General features: G+C 36.0%; 1 protein-coding gene across 1 annotated transcript; it reads right to left on the bottom strand.

Annotated features, from left to right (window-relative positions):
- Positions 1–4,416: 4,416 nt before the first annotated feature.
- Positions 4,417–12,669, bottom strand: LOC132565440 (proton-coupled amino acid transporter 3-like). Its single transcript, XM_060230079.1, has 8 exons — positions 12,589–12,669; positions 11,517–11,605; positions 11,262–11,354; positions 9,606–9,690; positions 8,664–8,939; positions 7,680–7,858; positions 5,362–5,534; positions 4,417–4,682 (listed from the first exon to the last, which is right to left on the bottom strand). The coding sequence occupies exons 1-8, from the start codon at positions 12,661–12,663 to the stop codon at positions 4,417–4,419; spliced, it is 1,236 nt and encodes a 411-aa protein (XP_060086062.1). The 5' UTR covers positions 12,664–12,669.
- Positions 12,670–24,806: the final 12,137 nt, after the last annotated feature.

Raw genomic sequence — 24,806 nt, 5'->3', positions numbered from 1 at the left:
GCATGAAACTTGTGATATTTGTATTACGCTATTTCCTAACTGCATTATTACGATGAACTAAAGGCATTTGTTTGAATTGTATTCAAACGTTTTTGAAATTTCCTTTTAAATCATATGTAAACATTTTAAATGAATCCTTGAATCAGGCAGTTCAGAATGATCTATACTGGTTACATCCCGTTGTCGAATCATATAACGTTACATGATACACAGACAATTTCTGCATGGTGAGTTGACGGTATATGTGATATATATTTAAGAATCATCAAATTATCAGGAACGAAATCGCTTTTACAAACAGTGCCGATATTTTTTATATCTACAAATTCATAGGAACTGGTAAGAAATTGAACATAAAATGTATTAGGAAGGTGTTAATAGGTAAGCTGTGAATGGTTGTAATGACTTTGAAAATCGGACACTGCACTGTTTTTTTTAAGACTCGGCACTTCTTCAGCAATCCCAACACCCTACGTGTATATGGAGTGGAAAGCCTCCCGATGTGACGATAACTGGTACGTGTCAGGGTAATTGTATTCATAATATATCAAAGAGATAAACTTTGTTATCACCTCTGTTATGCATGACACCTGCATAACAAAATTAATGCATTTGAAATATATAAAGGTGGTGTTTTAAATAAGAATACACGCTTTCTCTCCATACCTCCGACAAATCGATGTAGCACATACATTCAGTAACGCAAAAGGAAAAACATAAACCCCTCCTGGTGGATACCCAATAACCTCATACAGACTCCTTAGCTCTTACTTTAGGGCCAATTGCCAACGTGTTCCCTAAACTGTGCATTTATTAATTGCGCCTTCACGAATTTTCGTTAACGACAAGAACGCTAACACAGCAGTAACCTTTCATGTATTTCTTCTATTGTCCACAACGAATTCTCACAACATTCTGGATAGACATGTTATCGAAACGTTACAAGTAAAGTAATCATGTACAGCATGTTCAGATGACTTTCAGGTGTCGTGCAAAAACAACGTTATTTCAAGTCACAATCAAAGCACGCTGTTATTTGTGTTTCTAGTGGTGACGTACGATTATGACTAAAGTTCTGTGGATGAAGTCCTTTCTCAAAGTTCTCTCGATCGCCATCAAAGATAGTAACGTTACACAAAGATCACTCAGATGATCAACCAGAAGAATGTTTAATGAAGCCCAAAACAACAACAATGAAGCAATGAAAATAACGAACTTGATCAAGTGAGGTTTTACTCAGTTCAACAGCGAAGGGGAAGATGTGTCATCGTTAAAGGATATGCTATCGTTAGAGGAATTACATAATGAACTTCGGCTATTAAATGTTGTTTACATTGGTGTTGTGTACTACAATTGATGAGGATGGTATCAAATGATTAATACACTTCTGTTTATCAGTTTATCCTCGACCAGTTTTTTTAAAATCATTTTAGTTTTTGGGATATATTAATGTCTTGCCATTAAACAATACATAAAACAACATAATTTTTATTTCTTTTTTTTTTTTTTTTTTTATTTGAAAATTCGCTAACTCAGTAGTATCAAACTTAGATCTTAGTCTCCCCAGAAATCAGAATATTGAAATGTGTGTCTCGTTTGGTAATATTTTAAAACCGTCGAATACTATTCTACATATGGCACACGCTAAAGCTATAAGAATTTCCTACGCCATTCTTTTAATCTGATCACGAATGAAAACTGTCATTGCTTTTCCGTTCTTTAGCCATTTTTAAAACCAACTACATGAAACATGCTCAACATATTACTCTTGTGATGTAAAAGTAATGTCTACTGCCGATGTCGATTTTGTTCTCTATTGTCATCATATATTTCCTGAGAAATGCTTGTATTCTGATAACTATTTACTAGTAAAGGACGTGTGATCGATACTTGGTTACTTTTACAGTGAATGTTCATAAAGAGAAACCACCTTTCAATAATTGAAACAAGAGGCCCAGTGGGCATGCAGCGTTCACCTGGTATACATTAAGTAAAAAATGGCCAAAATAGATAAAATTTGAACATTTGCATAATTTATGCATATTTTGAATTACCACGGCTACCTCTGGAGCTTGTGATCAGAACTCTTAGGAATACAGATATATATACCGTCAAGTATAACAGTTTTCCGCTGGCGAAGAAATGCTTCTGAGAAAAGAGCGTTGTGCTCCAGAATATTTTCTTCAAAGGAACAATGGTTATTTTTGATGATTATACTATGAAATGAAATGCTTTCGAATTACTGAATATAAAGAAGAATATAAGCACGAAAAAGAGGGAAACACTAAACGAACTGCGAACAATTAAAGAAGGACGAAATGATATTGAAAACTAAATGGCAAATTAGTGAAAATATAGCATACCCTGGAAATTTGCACCTGATAATGTCTACAGTGATTTTAAATCCAGTCAACCTGAGGACAAAAATGTTCCTTCATGGGAAATAACTATGGGAGATTAAAATATCACTTAATAAAACATCGCTATTCCTGTCAGTAGTATTCTCAAACTCTTAGAAATTGTAAACACACATAAGGCTTTTGGATACGAAAAATTCCCTGGACTAATACACCAAAAAAATGCAGACTATATTTCATATATCCTGTATACAAGAACTTAATGCTACACATTACACATTTTCTGATTGTGTATCTGTTTTTAAATAATTAACACATAAGTAGTTATGTTATCGATCATCTAGAGTCCAACAAAAGGTGGGGTTCCTATAGAGGTCGGCCTAAAGAGACCACTCATCGATACATTGTGTCATCAAAGTTGGTTCCCTTTACTTTACATTTAATCCAATTAATCCATGGCGCACTTGCCTTATTAACTAATTACGGAACTAAATTACTAAACTGTGAACATCTAATGTCACAAAACAGATAAGAAAATAGTTATTCTGTCAGATTAGGAAAGTTCAAATAATAAACTAAATATCAAAATACTAAAGCAGTACGTATTACGTCGACATTTTTTATTTTTTTACGCATTTTGTGAACAAACAATATTTTGAAAGCCTTTCATTTTCAGTCCATTCAAAATAATTTAGCATATAGATAGCGTTATCTCTTACCCCATCTCTGCATTAAAAAATAGAAACTTCGCCATTTGTGCAAAGTGTTGATTTTTGGCCTTGATGTGCATCACCCTAGTGACTTGTTGAATGATAGTGGACATAGGATACCAAACTGTTAACTCCAAACCTTCATGTACACATGTGCCTTTCTTAATCTATAACAACCACTAGCACGGATACAAGTAATGCAAACCTGTCCTTGAATGACTATATCTGTCAATTATAATTAGGTCATTGTATATAATATGGCCGATAGTTACTCTTTAAATCAACAATATTTTGTCTATGTGGAATAATATATACTGGTTGAGGACAGTTAAGACAACTTGTGATTGGTTATCGTTCAGCAGTGAATCGCGAAGTGAATCAATGTTTGTATTAACAGTTCAACCTCCTGTTAGTTTTCCTGTTGGTTCCGCTGTTGTATACCTTGTTCTCATTTGAGAACGCGCCATAACTAACTTTTATTGATAAAGTATACATGGTGGATGTCGACGATGAAGCACAAGACGCTGAAAGTGCCGGAACACCTGGTCTTATTCTTCTTATACTTTTTCAGGAGTATGAGCGTAAATCTTGCTTTTGTTCATATTTTGCCCTAGTTTTGTGGAATTTGATTTTGGATTATAGTTATATTTTTTTCCATATTTGGTCTGATGCATTCTTGGTTGAAGGGGTACCAATTTGTATAAACGGTGGCTTTTGACTTTTGTCAGAGCATCCTGATAGATATGTATATATATATATATAACGTTGGATTTCGGCCCCATGTGATAGGAAGTATAGGGCCCAAAAGGCAAACAGAGCAAATTCTTTGGCATTCTTCTGTTGGATTTTATCTGAAGCAAGATTGAGTGAAGAGAAATCAATTTTGTATAAACGGCGAATCTCTTCAAATTGAAAATGTAGGTTTCCGTTGATCTCAAGCTTCATTTTTTATATTTACGTCAAACAGTTAGTGGTCGATAGTTGACTATCTTGGATTCGTGACTGATAAAGTTTGTGTTCGATTTTTTTTAGGTATTATGTATGTCATGGATATGTGTAGTTTACAGATGGTACCTAGCAGTCCTAAGTTCGGAGCTGAAAAAATGGCCCCAAATACGGCATCTTTGAATAGAGATTAAATGGGAACAGTAGAGAATATCAAACTGACAAAGGGTCAATATAAAAATCATACTTAGCACAAAGATCTCTGATAAATTTTGTAGTAAGGGAAAATCAATCAGAACTAATATCATTTAAACAAATGTTTTTATCATGTCTATTGAAGTTAATATCAACATATTTCTTCTATTTAGAATACACTTTATTGAATAAATCAAGCACAACTAACTTTACAGAACGATATGCCACATAGCCATGTATAAGGCAACACATGTCCCTGTAATCACCGAGTATATCCCAACCAACAGTATTAATCCACAGCAAATAAGTGTTATTTTCCTTTTTAATTTCGCTGCAAGTAACATAGGCTCCTCTTCATTGTATAACATCAACATCTTCATGGTAAAAGGAACGACAAGTGTGATGTAATTTGCGCAGAAACATCCAGTCAACGATATCAATAGTTGAAACTGCGGGATCAAAATTGTGAATGCACCTTGAAAGGAAATGAAATTTGAATTTTATATGTTTGAAGCTGATTGTCGATTGCATTGTGCATATGTCTTAATAGTTAATATGAACGACTGGCAGACTGTAATGAGAACATTAGGAAACGCTTTTCAGGGAAGGAGAGTTTATCACAACTTTAGTTATTGAGGTGACGTTCTGGGCCTGTGATCGTCAATTTCCTCAGATTAGTATAACGTGACCAGGCGGCATATCACTTTTTTCGAAGCCATGCAACTTGAACATACCGGCATTACAAAAATGGACTCCGATTTGTTTTAACGAGGTTAAATGATATGCAGTAATTGATCATTATCTTAACACCAGCTTTATACATAAATTATATCTACATATGTTGCTAGGATGATTTTAAGGTCTGTTAAGTCATTTTATTTATAGATGTAAAATGATTTGCGTTTGAACGATGTTGCATTGTGCATATGTCTTAATAGTTAATATGAACGACCATTTTTCGGTACACAAAAGGTTAACAATGGATAAGACATCAAACAAACATGCGAAAAATATAAGGCAAGTCACATCACTTGCATACAATCTATAAAGTTTATCATAAAACGGTAACGGCAAGTCATATAATAAGCAAGTTCATTAGATACACGATCCGTATTTTTAAAACGGTTTTCCATGTTCGTTTATGTTATACTTACAAGAAAGAATCAGCAGAATACCTCGGCAAATATACTCGCCATAGTTCTGAACGATCGCATTAGTGAACTTCTCCTTCAAATATGTCCAAAGCATTTCTACTATTACAAATACGACTGTCCCGATTGTCAAATACGAGGTAAGAAATGAAAGGATCTTCAAGGACTTCGAAATCCTGTAAAATATACACAATATGTAAGTCTATTTGTAATATGTTTCTCCTTCATATTTACTTTATTTTACTATTTCACTCAACTATCATCAGTTTTTGTACTTATTAAACAACATTTCACTCACCCGTCCGTAAAGGGAAGGATAAGAGGTTTTGTCCTGTTAATGATTTTTATTGAAAAAATAAGATTTTATGGACAAATTCTGTATGGATTCTAGATGCGCAAGACACATTTTAATCATTATCTTCTGTATAGAAATATTCTATATTTAGCTTCCAATACATACAATAACATCTAATCGTAGTCCTTAATGAAATTGCTATTTTTTGTCTATACACATCAACTAGGAACTATATTAGTACGATTTTAATGTTAAATATTGTATATGGTACTCCACATGCTACGTTTCGACCGAGTGACAAGGATTCGTAAAAGATTTGTGTGGTTTTTATGTCAGTTGGCAAGACGTCCAGTGTTTTATAGCGCCTTTTTTGTGTGTTAGAATATCTTTGAGCGAATAATTTGGTATCTTCTGATTAATAAACGCCAGGACTGCACCGCTGATCCAAGCTTAAGATATCGCAACTTGTAAATAAAACTGGCCAAGTTTTGTAAGCTTGAGAATAGTTTACAGTCAACTTATTTCTCACATGGTAAGCTGGAAATACTCCAAAAGTGACACAAAAAGGGCTTGTAAACACGTTAATCAGTAATGGAACTACATGGCGTTGTTGTTAACATAAGGAGATGCCTCGTTGAAGATTCGAGACTCTTACTTATACCGTCTTTCCAAAATTGAGTCCTGCTTCTCTGTAGATCCGTACTTCCATTAGATTTAGTCCCTTCACCCATGGATATGTAAAGATTGCAGGATTTAATTTGTATTTATATAATGGTGGGAAATAGATACAATGCATGCTAAAGAGAAACAAATATGACTCGAGGATATCTGTATCGGGCAACGGACAGCCATTTGTAAGAGACGCATATGCGATAACAACAATAACAAGGCTCTGCTAGGGATACACTTATTCCTCGGGGAGATAAATTGAAAAAACACGTTATGAACTGTTTCCGGAGACTTCTATCTAAATACTGCATTTGTTTATATAAACACTTAGTTTAGTCCGATATGTCTATAGCTGGCCATGTCCTTCTTCTCTTTACTATTGAAACTATTTTGTGCCGGAGATCACAAACTAATGTCGGATTGTAAACCTTTAACGATTTGCTGTTATTTGATTGTGGTCTGATAGGCATCATTCAGCTAGATTGAATCCACTACGTCTGACCAGGGTTGAAATATAGATGTTCAGTTGGTAAGCTTGTTTGATATATAAAACCCAAATAATGATAATTTACCCTTAACTGCATTTCCAGCTACTAATTTCTAGTATCACCCAGGATTGTAAGACATTGGTTCCAACTTCTGGAAGTTTATTTTATGTTAACGTCCTCAACCAAACTTGATTTCGACAATTGTAACGGGAATAGGAAACGTTGTAGATATTGAAACGAAATTTGATTAAAACACTTATTGCAACAGATTATGAATTTCAAAGATAACACCCACACGCCCTTTATCAATGGAATTTGAATTTTCTCAATTTTTCCTTTTTGTTCGAAGACGTCGGAGACCAACCATTTACACACAATCTGTTCTCCTTTAATAAACATGCTCCAAATTTGTCATTCAAAATCCCTTCTTCTCTACAGGACTTTAACGTATATAATCTATTTCCACTATTTGTCTCCATCCCTCCGCTCACAGGGGGTCAGACCCACTATTAAGTGCTTTAACCCAAGGATGCTTCAAGCTAAATTTGAACAAAATCCTGTCATTTACACAGAAGGGTATTAAATAGTTGCTTTATATCTCATGTTTGGTGCTTCATTGTCAAAATGTAGACGGCCGTTTGCTTGTTTCACTGATTAGTCCTAAAAACAAAAGGGCAAAACTGTGGCCAAAGGAGAACCTATATATGCAGTCCGGAAAAATGTTTTCAATATTTACCAATTACTACTGATAACAAACTCCAATTTCAACTTCAAGATGGCCATTGGGTACCTATACATGAAGTCCGATTTAATATTTTACCACCATGTAAAATTTACCTATAATGTGAATGTTTGTGGGTAAATCTTACCAACCATCTTCTGTTAGATTCAATATATAGTTCACTTGTGTTAATTCGCCAAATTTTAGGTATCCAAAAAATCCACAGGCAACATGAAAGCTGACAACCATGACAAGAGCAAGTCCCAGCACACCATTCCAGCCGTCAAAATGTTTAGTACTCTTCATTCTGGATCGTATTGGCAGCACCTAAAGTAAGGTAACAAGCAAACATTAAGTTCATATCAACGATTTGATCTCTTCTCTGTTTTGTTTCCAATTATCCACTGACGATGTAATGGCAAGTGAATTATTACATGGAACCAATAAACAAGATAACTTACCAAGGAAAAACAAAAATCTTACTGGAATTGTAGGGAAAATGCCCTGATGAGAACATCTCTAGACCAAACGTCCGGAACACCTGGTCTGTCCTCATCAATATTCAATGGGTAAATGTTTTAGTCATGATCACAGTTTAATTAATGGAGTATTTGAAATACAATTTTGTTAATTTGTTGAGAGTTTCTTTAGTCTCAAAACTGAATATGCACAAGTAAGAAACATTTTAAAATACATATGCCAAACTTCAAGCGCCTAAATCCAAGATGGCCACCTGTCGGCATTGTAGTTGTGTAATTGGTTTGCCTGTTGCCCGTATAATGGGACTGTGTGTGGTAGCTAATGTCAACTTCAGTTCAGAAACAACGACACACTTGAATATCGCAGCCTCTCGGAAACGCACACAAGTCTAATTCGCATATATAGGGAGGCAGTACGTAAGTGATTATTCCTAATTAATAACTTCGAAGTAATTTTAACCTGAATAAATATCGGGGATATTGCACGAATACTAACTTTTCTGTAATTCATGAAGGCCGCCTTTTCGATATTATGTTTTAAAGTCGCTCCAAAAACTGATCACAATATAGCTTTTGAGTGAGGGTAATCTGGTTATGTAAACATAGGATGAGAAAATGCATGTTACGTTGTACACCTTGTGTATGTGTCTTACCATAGCTATTCCGTCATATGAAAACATAACGTCATTCATGAACGATGTTATTGTTAAGAAATCGATGAACTTGGTAGCTGATCTCGAGTTGATATCCGGAAGGTCTCGACAGATGTATTTGAAGGATATGATGATTATCAAAAGAAGAATAATATTCCCGGCTGTTGCTAAATACGACAGTAGTTTCATTCTCCTAGTCAAGTAGACTGGCAACAGTAGCACCGAAATTACAACAATCAGCAACGTGTCGTTGATGTCGACGTATTGATGTAGTATCTAAAAGGAAAGCTAGATTAGTGACGGGATAATGTTGCAAAACGGTAAAAGTTACAGATTAATAAATCAAACTGGTAGTTAATTTTGTGAATTGAGTGTTTTTTGTTAGATCTCGTTTCATCGGTTAGCTTCACAGTTGCCGAGACGCATACTGGGGAAATATGATTGTGATATTGTGGTGTAACTAATTTGTTAATTATAGTTTACACGCATCATTTGCGTTATTTCAGTCGTGTATTCTATAGCAGTAATCATAGACTTACGCAGCTAATGCAATTCATAATGTGCTATCTTCCATGCCAAGCAAATCTTTTATCAATTGTTCCTTTTACTGTATATTTACAAGCATAGAAAAGACAATTGCTCCGCAGATTATACAAGACACAGAAGTGAACAGCACCTTTTCCTACAAAACAGTTAGATAAAAAAGTGCCAAATAATGGATTAAGCTGCACCATGCAGGTGTTTGTCCTTCTAGGACTCGTCAGTGATGCCAAGGGCCTAAACTATGAAGCCTAGAAGATGATTGAGAAAAACCCAAAGCAATCGAAAGAATTGGCGAAATCTAGAAGGAGAGGTGCATGAATTCCATAATTAAATCAGTAACATATTCTAGAGTAAGGTCAAGTACATATGTTAAACACAAACTAAGACATCTTTACCTACATCTTTAGCAAAAAGATTCATTGTAGCAATCAAGTCAGGTAAAAATAGAATGTAGCTGATGAATATTGTGCAGGTAACTGAAAATCTGAAAAAAATAAAATCACACCATTATTTGTTTCAAAAGAAGAATTGGTAACTGGCTGAATATATCTGTAATGTCTGCGTACTACAAATATAACTCGGTAAGTGGTAGTCCAGGTTGTGAGTAAAAATCACAGCTCGTAATTACCAGGACACCATAGCTGTCAGTTTGCAACACCATGCATTCAACTTGGTATTAAACCTTCCGTTAAATTGACAAATTTTTCTTGACTGGGACTTATAGAATCCGTTACTACCTGTACGTGTTCGAGATCGATATACCCCAGTCCCGACATTAATTTTAATTGTGACGTCACTTAGCGATAAGTATTGGACGAGACAGAGAAAGATGCCCAATGGTGCTGCAACGTTAACCTGGCATATCAAGCTATTCAGTCATTTAACAAAGAATTCCGAAGATTTCTGAATTTTCCCTACTGGGCCCCCACGTTGGGGGCAAACAGAAATCAGATTCACTATTCATAAAAATTGCTTCACACCATACCGTATTCGACCCCATCCCTTCCACCCAAGGGGTCTGAATTAATTGTTTATACAAAACTGGTCCCTCTTCACCAAAAAAGATAAAATATGAGCAAAATACAAGCATTCCTACAGGAGGAAGAGTATCTTAAAGAATTTTCTCACTTTTCCCTATGCAGCCCCAGCCCTCCCTCCCTAAGGGGCCAAGATCCACCGTTTATACAAAATTTATTTCCTTTCATCCAAGACTGCTTCAGGCAAAATCTGGGCAATATCCTTTTATTCTTACAGTAGGATTTAAGAATTCACTCTATTAAAGAACTCACTCTATTCCCCTATTGGGCCCCGCCCCAGAAGACCAAACCTTCACGTTTATACAAGACTGATTCCCCTTCACCCAAGACTAGCTTACTTCAGACAACATTTGGGCTAAATCCATTCATTCAAAAAAAGGAATAGTATTTTTAAGAATTCACTCAATTTCCCCTATTAGGCCTTGCCCCAGGGGACCGAGACCTAACATTGATACAAGACTGATTCCTCTTCACCCAAGACTACGTCAGCCGAAATTTGTGCTATACCCATTCATTCCTACAGCAGGCGTAGGATTTTTAAAACTTGCAAAATTTCCAATTCTGGGCCCCGAGAACAATGTTTTCAAACTTAGTTCCCTTCCCTCTTGGAAGGAGTTTTAGTAAAAAGTTGATCGACGCTGCTCCATGACAAGCTCATCAGTCCTTTGGACCATCTAATATTGGGTATTACGTGAGATTTTTTGTACGAGGAGAAAAACTTATCTGTGTTAGCAGTAAGGATTAGACAACCCGTTATGAATATATTATAAGGTGGCAATTATCCGCAGATAGTCTTCATATGACAAGAGAGCTGTTAGTGAAACTAAATGAAATACAAGGAAATTCCTTCTGAATTTTAAATATGATGGTGATGTAATCACACTCTCAAGATCACTTTTTGAAAGTTTGGATGATAACTCATATAGAATTACATCACGTTGCACTTACTGGATCGATTAATTAATAAAATATATTTTTCTTAATCTAACCATTAACGTAATAAACATAAAAATTTGACCTGAACTTTCCAGCGTAAGATTGTAAACAAGGAGGCCCCAGCTTCATACTCATCTCGGCTACTCTCCCGGTATCACCAAAACTCTCACCTGTTCTATGACAAATAAAATAACAAAACATGTATCAGAGTTCAAAAAGGGATTGAGTACTTCAGGTTTTCATTTTCATAATAACAATATTAATTTTTAAATAATATCAAAGTACAAAATAAAACAACCCGTAGAGTTGTCAGAACACGTCAGTTCAAAAAATATACCTTTCAGTGAGACGAGAAGTACAATCAGTTAAAACCAAAGCTCCAAGCTCGTTCATAAACCCATATATTAGAAGTCCAGAACTCCCAAACTAAAATGAAAACAACATTGATTCCGAAAGATAAATAGTATAACTGAAAACAAATTAAAAAGAATATGTTTGATTCTATAATTTCAGTTTAAACAAAGAGTTTAAACCCCTCTACGTAAAGCGACTTTAATAGAAGTATTTCTACAGAAATTGTATCTTTTTGTCTAGATGGCGTCTAATATACCCGTCAATGCCTGTATATATTTATTACAGTTTGGATGTGATGTTATCTGGCAGGTGCTCGGTAAAGGACGCAGGAGAACGATTAAAGGGGAAATCCTTCGTTCATTTGCATGGAAATGTACTGAAAATACACATATGTATAAAACTGTATATATAAACCGATATTCTTGATACTTCAAGGCAAATTGAATATTTCAAATGTTTTGTAATTCAGAAACTTATAACCACTCAAGAAAAATATACAGGTTTCTCTTTGGTTTCTTATTTCAACGAAGGAACGTTCCTTTCAGTGTTTTGTATTTGTGAATACTGGAGTATGTGTTTGAAATGTATAACATCAAATGCGTGATAGCATGTATTGATAAAACCATACATTGTTTGTTCTGCAGTGTTTTAAAGTGTATCGGTGTCTGAGCAAAGAAGACCTCGTAACGTACTGTTTCTACTTATAACAACACACTATCTGAACAACCCATTAACACAGAAATAATATAAATACCTTAAAAAACGATATAACATTTTTGGGCATCAATGAAAAGGGTTTTTTTAATAATTGTATACTCAAACATTAGCAAACGCTTACTTGATATAAAGAATGTATTTGAATGCTAAGGTGAGCATGAAAGCTTTCGATCTTTTCAAACTATTTAATTCGCATTGCGTTCATTATGCATAGTTAACAAACAGGTAACAAAATACGAAATTATCGGTAATAAATTGACAAGGCCCTCCTTTTAGAAAGACTTTTCATTGGTTATCTAGTGTTGAGAGAAAAAGGATCGTGTGTAGTATATACTTGCCCATAACCCAAGAAGTTTGACCATATAAGGAAGTCCGGGAAACCCAATCCCAATATACGTTGGTATGAGAAGCATAAAGCCTTGAAAACTCCTGCAAATAAAAACGTGTAGTACAATTCATTGCGATTACACTACAAAAAATTCTTTGGTTGATCCCAATATTGCTAAACACAGGCTGCACGTGATTTCAGCCTTTGTGACAACATAAAAACCTTAAACTTTTTTTTCGAATTAGTATTAGTAAAATACTGCTTATTGCTAATAGTCTCTTGTTGGTGAAACCACAGGGACTATACATGCCCAACCCCTACTCCTCTTTTTTTGGCCGATTTTCTGTCATTCGGTCCTAACTGAGCTTTTTATACTTTTTCGTTATGCCTATGGATTGGTATATTAAAAAGTGTAACCTGAAGTTTAAAGTCTGTTTTGCCTTTCTGCATATTTATTGCACGTTGAATTTAAAAGTTTACATAGTAACAATCGTCGTGGGCTTTCACTTTCAGCAACATGTATCGATCATGATAAAGTTTCTTTTCTATAGAACTGTTTGGATTTTATCATTTTTACTTTGTCGTTTAAACTTACAATTGTGAATTTGTGGTTAAACGTCACTTCACATAGCTGTTCTTTCAACATAATTATATAAGTAAGTAATTTCGAATTCTGAAATGAGAACAACGGAACCAAGAGACAAACTAACGAGCATCAAACACGTCCTGTTTCTTATCGTAAAACGGAACCAAGAGACAAACTAACGAGCATCAAACACGTCCTGTTTCTTATCGTACAACGGAACCAAGAGACAAACTAACGAGCATCAAACACGTCCTGTTTCTTATCGTAAAACGGAACCAAGAGACAAACTAACGAGCATCAAACACGTCCTGTTTCTTATCGTATAACGGAACCAAGAGACAAACTAACGAGCATCAAACACGTCCTGTTTCTTATCGTAAAACGGAACCAAGAGACAAACTAACGAGCATCAAACACGTCCCGTTTCTTATCGTATAAAGAAATATTGTACTTCTCAATTTGATTATCATGTGATAACCATAAAACTTCCCCATAATTTCCATTAACTATTACATTTGACTTACTTCATTTTGTTTTAATATGAAGCCGAATTTATTGAAGAGCTTAGCAAAACAACACAAACATAAGGACCTTTCAAAGTCGTACAATTTCACGTTCAGATATATTGAGACAACATGGTCAGCTTTCCACCGAGCTGTACGATAAACGTGATGTTTCCCTTTCCCTATTGTGAATTTTTCATTCTTGCAAAGCAATTATACTGCATCCCCAACCTATAATGTTCTCACTTTGGTCGGTACTCAAGGGCCTGTTCCCATTATCACAATTTTCGTGCAAGAAGTCGTCAACTGACTGCCAAACTCGTAATACAGGGTTTCAAAATGCAGGATGGTGAAAATTATGGGAAAGGTTTAGGTCGCCATCTTGATCTTATTGAGAAATATTCAATGTTTTTGTACGATATAATGCTGAACTTGATTGGTGCTCGTTAGTTTGCCTGCTGGTTCTGTTGTTATACACCTTGTTCTCGTTTGGCTGAAGTAACAGAAATGAATTTCGATATTTAATGACAAGACGTCATCGATATAACAAAGTGATACTGAAGGACTTTTCAGGGTCTCTTTTGACCTCTTGTGATAAGCTCATCGATAAAGTCAGCGTCGTATGAAAACAAAAAAAATCTGCCAACAGCGGGGCACAGATAGTCCCCATAGGTATGTCAATAAACCACTGGAAAATCACCAAACTTTAACAACAAGAGTGTATCAGTGTAGAATGGGGTATGGTGGTGTACAGAGCAGGAAATCACAAGAAATGTTAGAACAGGGTGTTAAAATTGATCTTAAGCTCTTCGGAGTTTAAATAGACGTACTATTTATTCCACTTTTTGAGTAAACGGTATCAACTAACTGGACTGTAACCCAGATTTGAAAGTAATTGTAGTTCATGCTGAAATTTGTATCTGATGTCACTTAGCAGGGGTATATATAGTGATTACTTTGAACGTCTGTGCGTCAGTGATAATCTTTTATACAAGATATATCATGAACCCCTTAATATATTTACTCTGAAATAGATTCTAAGTTAGAACTGTGGAGGTTTAATTTGTATTTAAGAATGTCAACCATCTTGTATTTCTGTCCGGCCCGGAAAATAACGGCAGGTGGTCAGAACTATCTCCGGATATTTTATTTCACGTTTCAATTGAATCTCAAAGAAGAAACTGGAGAACTAATGTGTGACGAGGACGGCGCAAAATGACGGACGGAAAATAATGACTTTAGATCCTCCTGATCAAAGGTCAGATAACATAATAACATAATAACATGAGAAAACGACAATTAATTGCTTCAAAGAAAAAATGTTCAAACTATAATGAACACTTTGATTAGGCACTTACGTCAATGTATCGTCCTCTGTTTTCGTTTCTTTCTGTTCACGCTTTGATTGATCAGGACTGACTTCTTCCTTCGTTATACAATAATGGTATCCATTCTGTTCCTTATGTGGTAAATCAGTCTTTAAGGTAACGAGCTCCATTGAATGATAAATGAATTTGATCTTAAAGAATGACAGTCAGCTGCAGGCTGGCAGGATGTATCGGAGATAGAAGCCCGACTGCTTCACTGAATGGTATTTATAAGGTTAATTATTCATGCAAGCTAGTTTCTCTGAACGCTCTTATTTAAATATATTATACGGTTTGGCTAACCGTTATCAGCAGTGTCTACCACTTATGCAATCTCGAGTTTGTACAATAGAAACACATGTCAATATCATCTTTTAATACGACTTAAGATACAGTAGAGCTAAACAATGAATAAAATATTCAATATACTTTCACATGTACATTCTTCATGTTTGTTTTACATTTAATTTTGGTTTCTTAATCTTTGAAATATCAACTAATACATTATCCGTTTCATAATTATCACGTTTGGTTCGCAAATTGTTCATTGCCTCTGGAAATATATTTGGTGCTTATCTTTTTAACGAAAGAACTAGAATCAACACATGTATTATCTTAAATACGTTTAGCCACACTGAAGAGTGATCACGCCCGTAAATATACCAATATTAACACTAATTCTTCCTCAATCACCTTAATCAGGTCGTACATTCACACGTATAGCGCCAACATTACAGAGAAAGTAACAGAGAAACAAATCTCAGAAAAGGACCAAAGACAAAATACAGTACGAAAGTAATTTTATCATAGGCATGATTCAGATTAAGTGATCATTCATTTACCGAATTTTTTATTTGATTTAATTCCATTCTCCCGTTTGAATATTTGTGTATTTATAGTTATTTAAGCTTTCCCGGTTTCTTTTTAGAAGTGTTTTTACTTGTTTAATTCATCCTAAACAATAGGCTCCTGAAAATATTATATATCTATATGGCTAGTTTAGTGTGTTTCACTGGGGTATTGTTGACGATACGTAAAATGATACTACAGCAAAACAGTCATTTCGAAGGATGTAGCCATCTGCGTGTTTATAAAACATATTATTCTGGTGTTATATTACAATGATTCAACACTGGACAATTTTATGAATATTTAAATTTAAATGTAATCCAAACTAACGCAAGCTGTCTCGCCAATAACGGATTTGGTAACAAATAAAAGTAACGAAATATTGTTCACCATCATCAACAGGTTGTTACCTTCACTTCAGTCCACACAGTAACACCGACCCCTCCTACATAATGTTATTTGTTCGGTAGGTTAATGTACGGTGGCTGGTTTAGGACACACATTTTTTTTTTATTTAAGTCGAGCGCTCGACTTTCTATCTCGAGCGCTCGACTTTCTATCTCGAGTGCTCGACTTACTATCTCGAGTGCTCGACTTACTTTCTCGAGTTCTCGACTTACTATCTCGAGTGCTCGACTTACTTTCTCGAGTGCTCGACTTACTTTCTCGAGTTCTCGACTTACTATCTCAAGTGCTCGACTTACTTTCTCGAGTGCTTGACTTTCTATCTCAAACGCTCGACTTTCTATCTCGAGCGCTCGACTTACTTTCTCGAGTGCTCGACTTACTTTCTCGAGTGCTCGACTTAATTTTCTCGAGCTCTCGTCTTTCTATCTCAAATGCTCGACTTATTATCCGGTTAACATGTATCAGGTTACCACATGGATGCAGATGTGCAGGTAGGTTTATGTTTTTCACTCGTATTCCTTACAGTGCGAAATTTAGCGTAAATAATCACTACGTATGGTGCAGGGAAAAGGTATTTGGTGAAGATTATCCCATCGGACCAACGTTTTTGACAGAAATAAACATCGTTGATTTGGATTGATTTAAGATATCGGGTTTTTGCATCCCACCACAAAATGTATCGTTCAGGTAAATAATGTTTTCTTTTTTGTTTTTTCTTTGATCATCATGCATGAACAGCATCACAAAATCTAGTAAGAAACTTTGGTGGATCTAGAAGAGAGAATCATGACAATTTGTATCTAGCCTCCCCCCTTTCAAACCAAGTGTACTTTCAAGTACAAATCGCCTTAAAAGTTGTTAATGAGTAGATCCTACTGTAATTAGGTCTAGACATCATCTCCCAACGTATGGCGTCACAGATGTGCATGTATATACATATTTGCATTAAACCCTTACAAATTGAAAGATATTCAAATGATCGAAAATGTTAAATTAAGAGCTACTGAGCTCCTTCCAGGGATGCAGAACCTTTCATACATCGAAAAATTAAGGAAGTTGAAGTTCCAAACATCAAAGTATCGCAGGGTCAGAGGAGATTTAATTATTGTTCTCAAAATAATTAACAAAATTTTCAATAGAAGAGTCAAACAAAAATTATTCACTATGAGTATTACGAAAGAACTCGCGGTCATTAGATGTTCAACCGAGTTCTATCGCAAGTCCTCTTTACCCTCAGTAATAACACTTTGGAACAATATCCCCGAACAGATCCGCAGTAACACTTCATTATACACATTTACTAAATAGCTCAATCTTAACTCAAGCAACCGTCCTCCGGAATATTACTATGTAGGCAAGATTACGTCTCGAATGCAGTACCTTAAAATCTCCTCTCTTTAACAAGAATTTGGTTGAAAGTCCTATGTGCTGATGTGGTTATGCCACAGAAGATAGTGCACATTTCTTGTTACACTGTGTAAATCGTTCTGTCTCACGCAGTAGGTACTTAGCTCTTTTGGCTTATCAACTGACTCTTGATTTAATTTTGTTTGGTGATGTATCATTAACTTATGACTAAAATGTCGAAATATTTTTAGCTACTCAAAAGTTTATTATATCAAGTCGAAGAATCTAAAATAACTAAAGTTTATCAATCAATGGTCACGAATCTACCTCATACATCGTGCCATTTCCACAATCCAACCGGGTAGACTCAACCTCTGTAGTATTTTCCCAACCCCCTACACCCCACCCCATCCGTTGTTATGTTCTATGTTATCAATGTAAAGGATGTATTGTTATGCCTGTTTGTAGCTGATGAGAAGGACAATGTATAAGTACACAAGTACTTGTTTCCGTATCATCACTTGTATGTTAACTTACACATGTACATGTATGACTCAGTTGAATAAAATACAGTTTAAACTAACTCGCGGTCACAACTTCAAAATTTATAAATGTCCATGTAGCACGGAACTAGAGCACAACTGTTTTACATTAAGAGTCGTAGATATTGGAATAATCTTCCTGTTCAAATTGTGAATGCAAACTCAATCAGACACTTTGAACAACTATTGGATGAACACTTTCAAGCCACAATCTTTGATTATTAATAACTATGCTACGTTAAAAATTTTGTATATATGTACATAATTATATCACTGTATTTATCAGATATGAATATAAAGGCTTTAAGCCTGCGACCATAAATTTGAAATAAAGTTATATCGTGGGTGCTGATAACCAAAATGAATGAATAAAATATTTTCAGTACGCTTAAGCAGCGCCCCAGCTACTCATAGTTATATTGTTCCACATTATCTCATAAGAATTGTAAAAACTGGATTTAAAAATATTTTTTTAAGATAAGAATTGTTCAATGAGAAAAAAATGAATTCGGAATTGTTGCCGTTGCCGGTATTTGGTTCTGTTTTTATTGCCCACATGCTGGTGTCTCCGATTTGGTTCGGTGGCATATAAACCATTGCTGTTTTCTTTGTAAGTGTATTGTGTCCCTAACCTGTTTGTTAAATGTGGCCTGAGAAGAATTGATCTGCACATATATACAAATTTTGACATGGTATTTTCCTAATTAAAGCGGGGGTGGGGGGTGGATACATTTGAACATACGACATATACTTGTAAGAAAAGAAACAATAAATAACTGATAATTTCTACTTTTCCTTAAAAGATGGAGGTTCCAAAGCAATGCGAAATCATTCAATTCAGTCTGAAGTTAAACACGAAATATTTTAAAAGATACATATAGAAATAGGTTAATGCAGAAGTCTAATAAAGAAAACGGTGTAGCACCTATATTTTACGCCCCACTCTTTTTGCTGATACATAATAACATTATATGAAAGAGTTAACTTGGCCATGAATAGTGGTTTAAACACAGAATCGTTGTTGGTTTGAATTCAATCAGTACAGAACAAATAGTAATTCAAGAATAAAGATGTCATTTAAACATCTTGGTGATCTGTTTTTATTGATCTCTATCGATTATTGTGGACAGATGGCCTTGCTGAAAATAACGATATGCTTCATATTTCATCTGAGTTCGCATTACTATATCACATAACACATGTTTTAACCAACATCATTGACAAATCTGACATACTACTTACGAAGGTCGTTCATGTGTATTTTGGTTGAGTTGAACTTTATGTTCATGCGCCCTTTTCTCAGACTCAATTCATTATTCAGGAAGAAAATGGCATTGATTTTTTAAAAACATCTTTCCCAACCACTTGATCACTGAATATTCATGGGTATGTCTTATTATGAGATATTATCAATACACACACCTGGATAATATCCATGAAAGTGAACTGAATAAAAGAAGCCGGTTTCCATGAGTTCATGAAAGAAACCAATCCAATATTCCGTCAACTGTCGTCTTAAAAAACTCCACCAGTTCTCTATCCGTTGATTGGCTGTACTTCGTCCATACATGAAGCAATTCCCATCAATATCATGTCCCCGAAAGAATAATAATAATTGTCGAACGACACTATTTCGGGTCCTCTGTCTGCTCTCATGAACATCCTCCCAGGCGTTCTACAGCTTTAAGGAAGTAGCCACCTACTACTTTGGGTCACTCGAAGTAAAGTTTGCTTCAAGTCATACTACATACCTCGACAATCCGTCCACACAACCATTTATTGCTATTCCATAAGGCTTTAACTTATCGTAAGAGTCAATATGCCACATATAATTGGGACCTTTGGAATAATATCGTCGACGAACTAGTCGCCGCCGTCGGCGCAATTCTACACCTTCTGCATCTAAGATTTGAAGCAGTATTCTCTCTACTAGTCGAAAGTCCAGATAAGAGACATCTTAAATGCATAAAGCGATAACCCTGTTGTTGCCCTGACAAATCCAGTTGCTGTGCAAGAAATGTGGCCATGGTAACAATATCCGAACAATTCTTTCTCCGAAACATGTTGTTACGGTGCAATACCCTTCGTAACTGTCTTTCTGATAAAGTAAATCCGTGAATTTGCAACAAAGTCACTATTTCTTTCTGTCGCAGCCCCAATGTATGGTACGCACATATGATCTCGTCCCCGTCCATTTTTAATCAGATACCAGTTGCGTTCACATTCGATATGACATATTAAGTCGAGCACTCGAGATAGTAAGTCGAGAGATCGAGATAGTAACTCTGGCGCTCGAGATAGTTAAAAAGTCGAGCGCTCGAGAAAGTTAAGTCGATCGCTCGAGATAGTAAGTCGAGAACTCGAGAAAGTAAGTCGAGCGCTCGACTTAAATAAAAAAAAATGTGTGTCCTAAACCAGCCACCGTATTAATGACCCCGTGAACAGTGAATTTATTGCGGGATCTCCTTGTCGTACCTGTCACTCGCCGACAAAGTCAAGTTATTGACCGATGTTGTCCCGCATGTAATGCTTAACAGTTGTACCCGTGATTTTACTTCCTATATAACTATATTTCAAATGGTAGTTTAACGCTCTACACTTTGAAGGTGTAACTACTAGTTCGCGGGGTTCCCGCTTTAGGCATTCGGAAGTTCAGCTCATTGTAGTAGCACTATCGACTAGGCTCAGCACGTTAAAAAGGAGACATCTTTGCACTCACCTCGCATATGTAGAGAGACCAATCTTAAATGACCATGACTGTTGGTAGGAAATTACAATTATTGATTAATAGTTAAGGAAATATAAGAAAGTAACAACCTGATATGGTGTTGACGTATATCAGTTCATGGAACATTTAATAATCAAATTTCTACATTTCAAAGCTGGTTGTATCATTTTAAAAACTTGTTTAAGTTCACCTGATCCGAAGGAGAAAATGGTGGGTATCGAACCCAAGCAGGCAGGGTCCAAAAGGGGGAAATTTTACATTTTAAAAAACCCTTGCTCTATAAAAAAAAAGGTTGAATTCTGTTGAAATTTTGTCTGGGACATCCTGGGGTGAATTTTAGGTAAACAGTGAGCCTTTTTATCGTCTCAAAATTTGGAGACATAAAATAGCTCCATGGATTGTGCTAAAGACCTACAAGATGATAGCAACCTTAAAATTGGATTCAATACAAACGGGCAGTCGTTTAAAAAAGGTCCAACGAGTACAAGCATTCTACTTTGCAAACAAACCTTAGGGCTATCTACCTCGCCCTTGAATATATATGTAAATAAAGTAATTAGGGTTATTTTCCATTCAGACTCGCTTTCTGTACTACAAAGTCTTAGCAAGCACAAGAAGACCAAATGTCCAGGAGTGGTAAGTTGTCTTGTTCATACACACCGCCATAAACGATTAAGTAAAAATAATTTGATGTTACCAAATTAGAATAGGTTTGACAAAACGAAACAAACACGTCAATTTTCATATTAGAGACCGAGATGATGTTTGAAACCTATGACAGGGGTATGATTGATGGAATGATAGAACAGTCAAACAAATGACACTTGGTATATGTTTTACTAATCCTTATTCCTTACTATGTCAGTGTGACAACGAAATCTTAACATTCCGGACAAATTATTGATATCCAGACATCATATCGAGTGTAGAATTTCTGACATAGAGTAACAGTCCATTTATTCTCTAACGGATTCTAGCGGTACAAAACAGAAAATTGTATTTCTCTTTGTTATTGAACCGTATTTTTATGTGTTATTAATGTCCTAAAACCTATTATTATACATTGTACAGTCACCTGAAAATAAAGGTGAATGCGAAAAAGCGCGTGCTGCAATATGTTACTATGAAGATGAATAAAATGACAATCAAATACTGAGCAAGCTGTGGCGAGACTTAAAACTTTCAGGAGACAAACTTAAACAAAATAGTGTTGCATCAACATATTTACTATTAACGTAGATAAATTCTGCTAAAAATCTGCAAGCAACAACAACAATAACAAGGATACAACCCCCATTAACTGGTGAAATTCAAGACTCTCTTAAATAAATACATTGTAAGGGATAAAATGTGCCCTTAGTTTCAAACGCCAAGGGAAACACTGGATCCTAATGACAGTTCAACAGTGTAGCTGTTATGTTCCCGTACCACAGTGTTCAAGTGTTGCTGTTAGTTCCTGGGTCATCGTGTTTTAATTTTCTGTTATCTTTTCATAGTATTCCAGCAAAGAATGTTCCTGTGTAGCCTACCAGTGTTACTGATATGTTCCTTTGCCATAGTGTTTCAGTGTTACAGTTATGTTCTCGAGTCAAAGTATTCCAGTAATGTTCCTGTGTATCAACATTACTGTTCCCGTGTCATCATTTTTCAGGGTTGTTTCTGTGTTCTGGCATTGTAGTATTCCAGTATTGCTGTTTCTTATGTGCGTTGGTACCGCAGTGATCCTTTAAATAAGAGTGTTTTAGTGATCTTGTAAGTAAGTGTTGTAGTGATCCTGTAAGTAACAGTGCTGTAGTGATCCTGTAAGTAACAGTGCTGTAGTGATCCTGTAAGTAACAGTGTTGTAGTGATCCTGTAAGTAACAGTGCTGTAGTGATCCTGTAAGTAACAGTGTTGTAGTGATCCTGTAAGTAACAGTGCTGTAGTGATCCTGTAAGTAACAGTGCTGTAGTGATCCTGTAAGTAACAGTGTTGTAGTGATCCTGTAAGTAACAGTGCTGTAGTGATCCTGTAAGTAACAGTGCTGTAGTGATCCTGTAAGTAACAGTGTTGTAGTGATCCTGTAAGTAACAGTGCTGTAGTGATCCTGTAAGTAACAGTGCTGTAGTGATCCTGTAAGTAACAGTGCTGTAGTGATCCTGTAAGTAACAGTGCTGTAGTGATCCTGTAAGTGACAGTGCTGTAGTGATCCTGTAAGTGATAGTGCTGTGGTGATCCTGTCAGTAACAGTGCTGTGGTGATCCTGTAAGTAACAGTGCTGTGGTGATCCTGTAAGTGACAGTGCTGTAGTGATCCTGTAAGTAACAGTGCTGTAGTGATCCTGTAAGTAACAGTGTTATAGTGATCCTGTAAGTAACAGTGCTGTAGTGATCCTGTAAGTAAGTGCTGTAGTGATCTGTAGTGATCCTGTAAGTAACAGTGCTGTAGTGATCCTATAAGTAACAGTGCTGTAGTGATCCTGTAAGTAACAGTGCTGTAGTGATCCTGTAAGTGACAGTGTTATAGTGATCCTGTAAGTAACAGTGCTGTAGTGATCCTGTAGGTAACAGTGCTGTAGTGATCCTGTAAGTAACAGTGCTGTAGTGATCCTATAAGTAACAGTGCTGTAGTGATCCTATAAGTAACAGTGCTGTAGTGATCCTGTAAGTAACAGTGTTGTAGTGATCCTGTAAGTAACAGTGATGTAGTGATCCTGTAAGTAACAGTGCTGTAGTGATCCTGTAAGTAAGTGCTGTAGTGACAGTGTGCTGTAGTGATCCTGTAAGTAACAGTGCTGTAGTGATCCTATAAGTAACAGTGCTGTAGTGATCCTGTAAGTAACAGTGCTGTAGTGATCCTGTAGTGTGTGTATCCTGTAAGTAAGTGCAGTGCTGTAGTGATCCTGTAAGTAACAGTGTTGTAGTGATCCTGTAAGTAACAGTGCTGTAGTGATCCTATACGTAACAGTGCTGTAGTTATCCTGTAAGTAACAGTACTGTAGTGATCCTGCAAGTAACAGTGCTGTAGTGATCCTGTAAGTAACAGTGTTATAGTGATCCTGTAAGTAACAGTGCTGTAGTGATCCTGTAAGTAACAGTGCTGTAGTGATCCTGTAAGTAAGTGCTGTAGTGATCCTGTAAGTGACAGTGCTGTAGTGATCCTGTAAGTAACAGTGCTGTAGTGATCCTGTAAGTAACAGTGTTGTAGTGATCCTGTAAGTGACAGTGCTGTAGTGATCCTGTAAATAACAGTGCTGTAATGATCCTGTAAGTAACAGTGATCCTGTAGTAAGTGTTGTAGTGATCCTGTAAGTGCTGTAATCAGTGTGTGTAGTGATCCTGTAAGTAAGTGCTGTAGTGATCCTGTAAGTAAAGTAAGTGTTGTAGTGATCCTGTAAGTAACAGTGCTGTAGTGATCCTGTAAGTGACAGTGCTGTAGTGATCCTGTAAGTAACAGTGTTGTAGTGATCCTGTAAGTAACAGTGTTGTAGTGATCCTGTAAGTAACAGTGCTGTAGTGATCCTGTAAGTAAGTGCTGTAGTGATCCTGTAAGTAACAGTGTTGTAGTGATCCTGTAAGTAAGTGCTGTAGTGATCCTGTAAGTAAGTGCTGTAGTGATCCTGTAAGTAACAGTGTTGTAGTGATCCTGTAAGTAACAGTGTTGTAGTGATCCTGTAAGTAAGTGTTGTAGTGATCCTGTAAGTAACAGTGTTGTAGTGATCCTGTAAGTAAGTGCTGTAGTGATCTTGTAAGTAACAGTGCTGTAGTGATCCTGTAAGTAAGTGCTGTAGTGATCCTGTCAGTAAGTGTTGTAGTGATCCTGTAAGTAACAGTGTTGTAGTGATCCTGTAAGTAAGTGCTGTAGTGATCCTGTAAGTAAGTGCTGTAGTGATCCTGTAAGTAAGTGCTGTAGTGATCCT

Source organism: Ylistrum balloti, unplaced genomic scaffold (assembly GCF_031769215.1).
Source record: "Ylistrum balloti isolate Yb309-2 unplaced genomic scaffold, AGI_CSIRO_Ybal_v1 Utg369724, whole genome shotgun sequence".
NCBI lineage: Eukaryota > Metazoa > Mollusca > Bivalvia > Pectinida > Pectinidae > Ylistrum > Ylistrum balloti.
Note: the sequence above shows the minus strand (reverse complement) of the source record. Positions and strands in the feature narration are given on the sequence as shown.